This window comes from Aptenodytes forsteri, unplaced genomic scaffold (genome assembly GCF_000699145.1).
Source record: "Aptenodytes forsteri isolate BGI_AS27 unplaced genomic scaffold, ASM69914v1 Scaffold443, whole genome shotgun sequence".
NCBI classification, from domain to species: domain Eukaryota; kingdom Metazoa; phylum Chordata; class Aves; order Sphenisciformes; family Spheniscidae; genus Aptenodytes; species Aptenodytes forsteri.
In genome coordinates this window covers 1,057,406-1,065,387 of record NW_008794170.1, presented here as the reverse complement: position 1 = coordinate 1,065,387, position 7,982 = coordinate 1,057,406, and the positions used below count along the sequence as shown (strand labels likewise).

Genomic DNA, 7,982 nt, shown 5'->3' with positions numbered 1-7,982 from the left:
AAAAAAAAAAAAAAAAAAAAAAAAAAAAGGGGGGGGGTTCCCCCCTAACATAAGAAAAGTTTTGCTGATGAGCTCACACAGGTCCCAGGTAAGAGGCAGGTGATGCCTCCCACAACCCGCTGGCAGCGTGGGAGCAGGCGAGTTCCCTTCACTACTGCAGCAGCCTCAGGTCACCTGTATCAAACATCACCCATCTCCCTCCTCCCTTGGCAAGGTCCATCTGCTAACAAGGGCTTGCATTGCCTGCCACCCTCCCTGGGGCACTGCTGGGGACATCCTCCAGGACCTGCCCCATCCACCCACAAGAGCAAGTGTATCCACCCAAAAAAGCCGAGGAAGAGCCCAAGCTCCCTCCCTCCAGCATGATGCATGAATTCTGCAACGCTCCAGTGAAACCAGCACAAGAGCTTTCGTTTCCACTGGTGGGAACCCCGCAGGTGACAAAGTCACAGCTCAGTAGGGGCGTGCAATGCAGAGAACAACGGCATGATGATAAGGGAGCAAAATTTGGCCCAAATACCTTCTTGATTGACACACTCAAACTGATAGAAAGCTAAATTGCTGTTGCGAAGGCACTGCGACCTCCTCTCTGGCTTCCCCAATGGCACCTACGCTGTCAGCACACCAAATCTGATCATTGCTCTGTTATTTAATCCACATGTTTTACAGCAAGCTTACATGTCTCCAACTATTTTGAGAAGCAAAGAACAGGAACATGCACTTAGTAAAGTATATCCTATTCTGGGGTATTTTTTTTCTTATTGAGCATGAACTGAGCTCTTCCTAGCCAATGCAAAATTATTCCGCTTCCGCATACAAGGAAGACTTAGCGGATGTAGCCAGCAGCTCCTCCGATGTGCGGTGTTCGAAATGCATTAGAAGGAAAGAGCATCACGGAAACATTGAGAGAAGCAGGCAGAGATTTGCTGAAACCAGGCAGCAGAGCTGTCTCCGCCCTGGCTTGCTGAACCATCAGTTTATTTCTCACCACTGAGTTGTACAGAGCCCATTTTCTAGCCACTGGCAAACATTTATTGAGTTTCCCTTTGCTTATTCATAATGGATACTACGGTTTTACTTACCATTTCATAATACCTGCCACAGCTCCCCGTTGACGCAAATTTCATTAAATAGATGAATTATTTATCCCTTGCCTGAACGGTATGGATACACCACTTTCCATGAGCACACGTGGTGAATAATGGATGTCCTGTTAAAAGATCTAATTGCACTTTTAAAAGCAAGGAGGTTTTGACTCCACATAGCTTCCTGTTGCGTCTCCGAAGGCACTGGGGTCTCAAAGGAGGAGCACGTGCAGAGGTTTAAACAAGGACAAAGATGACAAGGACCTGCCAGGCTTTCCCTCCTTCTTGCAGCATCAATAGCGGTTTGAACCCTTCCACTCCCACCACTCATCCCCCAGGAGCTTTAGGTGTGCATCATCCCAGCCCGAAACCTTAACCTGGAGTTTCTTGCCAGCTCTGTTCCCATGCTTGCGTTTGAAGGAGCCTTGAAAGACCCCGTTTGCTTGTAGGCAGCAGAGCAGGCAGCAGGCAGCCACCAAGAGCGCAGCGTGAACCCTGGGGACCTCCGACAGCTTTCTACCAGCTACTCTCATGAGAGCCAGGGAGAAATATTTGGCAAGGAAAGCACACAGCAGGAAAATTGCCTACCTAAGGGAAGTCACAAGACTTTCCCGGCTTAAATTGCTTCTCCAAGGCCAGCTCATTACCTCGGCAATTAAGAAAGCAGGGTGATCACAGGACTAGGCTTTATTTTCTTAAACAGTCCCTTGGGCTTTATTGCTATAGCTATCTGCAGTATGTGGCTGAACAGCTCATAAGGTGGGAGAGCAGACGAAGCAAATGAGCAATGTTAGTCATCTCTAAACAACCACACATCAATAAACACACGTTCCAATCTCACATCCTCACCCCTAAGCAGAGGTTTCAGGGGCACAGTTATACGGTCTATAATAACTATATAATTTAAAGCACTTTTCCAGCCTGACCCAACGGCCAGGGAGCAGCGTAGGCGCTTTATGGGCCATCACAGCTCTAGCAATAACTGTCTGGATTCGTACCATAGTTTAAAGGGTTAGGCCCAGCCCTGAGGCTGCACATCGACCCTGCAGGTGCCACCTGAGATTTTAAGAGGACTCCGGGAAAACCCCCAGACTCTCAACACCCGCAGGAGCATTATTTTTTTTTTTAAAACATGTGGGAGGCAAACTGCTTGGGTTTTGGATACACAACACTAACCTTCCATATAAAACTTAATAAGCATAGCTCAAAACCACATACAGCCCCAAATGAAAGCTACATCTACACTCTGATCCACAATGACAGACTGTGCAGCTGATAATCCATCTTGAGCCAAAAATTTCCAATGCCACAATACATGCCTGGGTATTTTCCTCCTCTCCTCCCAGCCAGCGATGCACCTGAGCCGCCCAGAGGCTGTGCCTTGGCTGCTGATAAGCCCAGCTCTTCAGGTAGGATGCTGCACACAGGCAGAGGTGCATCTGCATCCCCGAGGAGCCCCATTTCGAAGCAGAGTTAGCCCATTACTGGCTTACAGCAAGGCTCAGCAGTGGGGTTCAAGCATGCACTTCTTGGCACCATGGACCAAGCTTTTCTTATCCCTCTTCCTATGGTTTATAAACCATAGGACTCGATTCAGAGCCTCGTGTGAAATGAAGGCTGAAGGTCAATCGCTGGATGTTGGTGCCACAGCAACCACAGCCACCTCAAGAGCGTTTTGATTTAAGCCAAGCGAGCAAACATCTGCCTTCCCAGTAGCGTGCCACCCCATGCTACCTCCTCCCCAGCTTCAGTTTGAGGAAGAGCTGGAAAAGCCATGCTGCATCATAGCCCTCTGAAACAGCACAAGCCCACGAAAGCCCAAATGAGATCAATTCAGGTGACCACTGAGTCCTGGCAAAGTCCCGGTGTGCAGGCACCTGGGAACAGAACCATGCAGGCACAGGTCTGTGACAAGCACGGGACCCCCTGGGGACACAGAGCTGGCCCCCAAGGGCAAGTGAGTGCTCGGGGGGGGCTAGCTCTCACACCCTGGGAGGGCCAGGCTCACTGTAGGATGAGAAGCACAGCTTGGACAACCTTCCTAGCGGGCTGCAGGAGCAAACTGTGAGAGATACTTCTCCAAACTGAGCCCTTGCCCATTTTGAGGTCTGTCAATTGTCTTCCCACCAGGTCTTTAAGTGGACCAAGCAACACAGATGTTATCCGACAGCCACACACAACAAGGTGTCTTTGAGGCATCTTCCTTTTTGCTAACAAATCACCATGCAGGGCAAGACCCAGGAGCATCTTCCCTTCTTCTCTGCCCTCCCTTCCAGAGGGCAAGGAAGGCAGAAGAAACAGGGACCCCCCCATAAGCCAGCTGTGTTTGCTGGGCCCTAGCATCAAGGAGAGGAATGGGAAGGGATTAGAGGGGAGCAGCCCGCCAGGCACTGCCGGGCTAAGCTGCCAGCACTCATCTGGTATGACGTGCCGTGCAGAGCCCAGCACCGTGGCACCGGCCACGGGGTATGAGAGAGGGAGAGGAGGATGGCAGGAGCGAGGCTGCTTGGAGGCTTGGCTTCACTGCACTGCTCCGAGGACGGTCCTCAGCGTCAGCAGGGGAGAGAGGAGGGGGATCCCGGGCTCGGGGGAGATGCACACCACTGCGCCTGGCTCCTTGGCTCTGGCAGCGGAAGCCCTGCAGCATGCTCCCACCTCTACCGAGCCACACGTGCTGAAAGAGCCTCCTGCAGAGCAGGGAGGAAGGTTAAGACAGTGAACAAGAATTAAAAATATTTGTCTCACCAAGGGACAATAAAGAAATAAGACATTTGGGGGGACTGTTGTAGAAGAAAAGACCTGGATAGGAAAGGAGAAGGTAGAAGCCCTTAAGTCAACTTGCTCTGACGTTTGGATAGGACCCTCAATTTGGGAGCCAACTTCAGCTCCTTTTGGTCCTCCTGGTCCAGGCTAACAGCGCTGGGTTCGGGTCAGTGCTGCTTTACTCAGTGGGATGGGCAAGGATGGGCTCCTCACTGGAGTCCACCTCCTTGGTGGGACATCTCTCCCAACGTCTTAAGTCCTCCCATGGCCCTGCTCCCCCACCTAAGTTCACCTCTGTCATGGTAAGCAGCATTCCCACGGACAGAAAGCATTCGTATACGCTTTGAGCTGCAAGTCAGGGTAAAAGAAAGGCACCTGGTCATCTTGCAGAGGACAGCAGTGCTGCTCCATCACAAGAGAAGCCTCTTTCACCCCACCACGGATCAAACCTGGCATGCTGGGGTGTGCTTGCTGGTGGCACAGCTAGCTCCCCACCATCCTCGTTGGCCCTGCACTGTGCCACAGGAAAATCTGCTGTCCTGGGGGGGGCACTCTGCAACCCCAAGGCACTTTGCTGCTTTGTGTCCTGAGGGCCAGAAAGTCCTTCAAATGGTCAAAATCAGAGAGAACCTCCTGTCTGACATCAGGACACCTGTCCTCCCAACTTGCAGCCCAACGCTCATCTAAACAGTGTTATATCATTATTGCTGTACAAGGCAAAAAGCAGTGCCTCCTTCCAGGAGGAGACCATGGCCAAGAGCTATCATGGCCAGGAACCCTCCTTCCCCAGAGATGCTGAATGCACGTGGCAAATTCCTGGCACTAAACTGCTTCCCACTTTGTTAAACTGGAAATATTTGCCAGACTGCAAAAAAGGAACGGAATTAGTAGACAAACATACACACAGATGCTCTTGTCCTTTAGAAGAAGACAATCTGGCATTAGGGGCTTCACAGCAGAGACGCCCAACACAGTACTTGGCATGTCACCCTGAGGAAATGTTTGTTTAGATAAATAACCCTGGCTTAACAAAGACAATGTTTGATGGTCTCTAAACGCCTCCAAAGATTAAAGAACAAAATACTGAATGGCCTTAAATCCTCTGATTTCTATCACCTAACTGCAGGCCTAAAATCATGCTCCCAAACAAGCAGAAAGGGAGCAGGAACAGTTTCAATTTAGGCCGTATAAAATATAAAAATCCTCATGCATGAAGGAAAAACATGCCTTTTTAAAAATCAAAGACCTCCTGGCAATATCTCCCCAAGCCAATGTTCAAAACTCCACTGTTCAGATAAAAGCACGCGCAGATGCTTCTTGCACGCGGTATCTCAGCCATCTCTGACAGCTAAACAGCATATTTGCTTCCACTGCACGGCTCAGTCAATCCACCCCAACCTGTGGGGTCGATTGGCCACTGCAATGTAAACATAGGTACGTGTTTAACAACAGCTGTGAAGCCTGCTCTGCATTTTGAAGAATTTATCATGTGGACAGAAGATGATCAGGAACCCAAAACAGAATGAGAGAAGCTCCCAAAGATTTTACCAGTGACCAAGATCTAGAACCCACCTGGATTTTAATCACTTATGCCTGTACAAATTTCCCCATACACAAGCTATGCATAAATCAAGATGCTAAAACAAAATTAATTATTTTTTAATTTTCAAATAGCCAGGAGAAGGAGACATACAACGAATTATTTAAGACCGGGGCTGGAGAAACAGCAGCTGGCATAAACCTGCTGGGTGGATTGATGTCAGTGATCATTCTCACCACCTGAGACCTACTCCAGGAGGACATGCTGTGAAGATGTTTCTCCTCACAAGGCATGGCAGCACACGCTAGTTTCTGCCCTTGCTTTTCCTTGGTCTTCTTTCAGGGAGCGCTCAAGCAGGGACACACTTGAGCGAGGGAGAGGCCAGCTCCTCCTTCCTCCCTGGTCAATACGAGGGTTTGCACTGCCTGTTTCTGAGCTGCCTTCTGACAGCTCTGGGACTGGCTGGCTGCTCTCAATAAACACAGAAAGACCCCAAACCCCTTGCATTTTCTGATCCAATCTCACACAGAACATATCAGCATTCAGCAGCTAAAACAGCCTCCTTGGGATCCCATCTCACATAACCAAGGATGCCGAGCGGGAGTTGGAGCACACGAACTCACCCGGCCCAGCAGCGAGCAGGCAGGCAGGCAGACCCTGGGTGCACCTCCTAACCCTGTTCCCTGACAGACCAAGGTAAAAAAAAAACAAACCATAAACATGTGGATCAAAAAAAAAAAAAAAAAAAAAAAAAAAAGAAAAAAGAGGCGAGGAAGGATTAAGCAGAGTATTTTGAACAGCAGCCTTCCAAAGTTGAACTTTATCTCAGCTCCAGCACAGTCTGTCAGAGAACAACATCACTCCAGCATTCACACTGAAAGGGACTAAAGTCACTTAAAATAATTTGATTTTGTAGATGGGCTTGCCCAGAGACTCAAGGAGGTATGCAATCACTATCTGCATCTAAAAGGATGAGACTTTCCTCCTTCCCTCCCACACCTGAATTACTGTGACCTGCCTTAAACTAGTCAGAGACAGGTACCATCCCATAGCTTCAGACACATTGATGCGCTCAGTGGTTGGGAAGTTGGCATCATGAAATCAAACCAGATGGAATGACAGAAAAAAAGAAAAAGTGAGAGAGAATCTCAGAACAGGATTTCCTGATTTCTCGCAATGCAAAACCAAAGTAACCCACCATGCCGGGGATGCAGGAACGTCAAACCCCAGGATGCACAGCCCTAGCAGGATGCTCGCAGCACAGGGGGACCATCCCCCCCAGAGTCACCCTGTGCTCACTCTTCCCTAGCCAAGCTTGCATGGCATCCCGGCAATAATCACTCTGGAAAGGACGACAAGCCCCAGAGCAACGCCTGATGTGATGCTTTGCAACAAGACCAGCCATTTCAAAACTGCCATTTTAAGGAATCGCTACCACCCCTCCGTTTTATAAATTCTTTAAGCGGTGAACTTTAAATTATTAATGTTTCAGGGGAAGTGTGAGGCCCGCACTGCACCACGGACTTCCACCCCATGCAAGAACAAGCCTGCTTCAGAAGCACCAGCACCATGCTGGTCCTCCTCTGCTTCAGAGCATCATCGCAGATGATGGGTTTTGGGCAACACGTTCAGTGTTGCAAAGGCTGACGCAGCAGAGCTCCTTACCAGGGCAAAAACACTGAGGAAAACACAGCCGATATAGTCAAACAATTTGACCTGACGCTGCAAGGCAAACAACTCCTCTCCGAGGCCATTCATTTTTCATGTCACCCGCTTGCCAATCCTACAAGCAGGGTTTAAAAGAGAATGGAAAAGGAGGGGGGAAAAAAAAAAAAAAGGGGGCATTCAATACATTCAATGATTTGGAGTTAAAAAGAGAAATTATGGTGTTTCTGAGGTCATATGCAGCATTCTCAAGCCACTGCTATTTCACCAGGAAAATCCAGGGCTGCCTAAATACCCTCCTGCAGGCTCGTATTAATTACAACAATTATAGCCCAGTGGAATGCAGACATGCCTTTAACACAGTCTATTTTAAAAGGTTCCCAAATAAACTGTAACCACATCACAGGTAATTATTATTCATCAGCAGCACACTGAGTATTTCACTGGCCTATTATAACAGGGGAAAAAAAAGTCACTTGCATCATTAAACTTTCCAACTGGGCTGCACAATATGCCACTACCCTCGCAGCTCTGCCTGCTAAAGCCTCAGCCCAGGATCACGGTGAAATCCTCCAGCCTAAACCTCAATTTTCTACTTCAGTGGAACCCACAAACAAAATCAACTTCATCTGTCCAGACCCCTCTAATTCCAAACAAGCGCGAGCTCTGCTTTTGCTGAGGTGCGATGCATCCCGAAGCCTTGCAGCTTGAGATTGCAAAGCAAGAAAATCCGGTGTTAGAAAGGGAAAAGAAAAGCACTTCTAGAGGAAAAAAAAAAGGGGATGCTCCCGCCGGCGGTGCCCCTTACCGCTGAAGAAGCTCTTGGCGCGGAGGTAGCCGGCGCTGAGGCGCAGGACCGACAGCTTGTCCAGCCCGGCCACCACCTCCTCGGGGAAGGGCAGCAGCCCGGCCAGCCGCTCCAGCTCACG

General features: G+C 49.3%; 1 protein-coding gene across 1 annotated transcript in view; it reads right to left on the bottom strand.

The window, feature by feature from the left end:
• Positions 1–7,982, bottom strand: part of LOC103901187 (aryl hydrocarbon receptor) — a 59,173-nt gene that overhangs the window by 18,940 nt on the left and 32,251 nt on the right. The window contains exon 3 of the mRNA XM_019472720.1: positions 7,862–7,937. Coding sequence (XP_019328265.1) covers positions 7,862–7,937 — 76 coding nt within the window. The remainder of the gene's footprint in view (positions 1–7,861; positions 7,938–7,982) is intronic.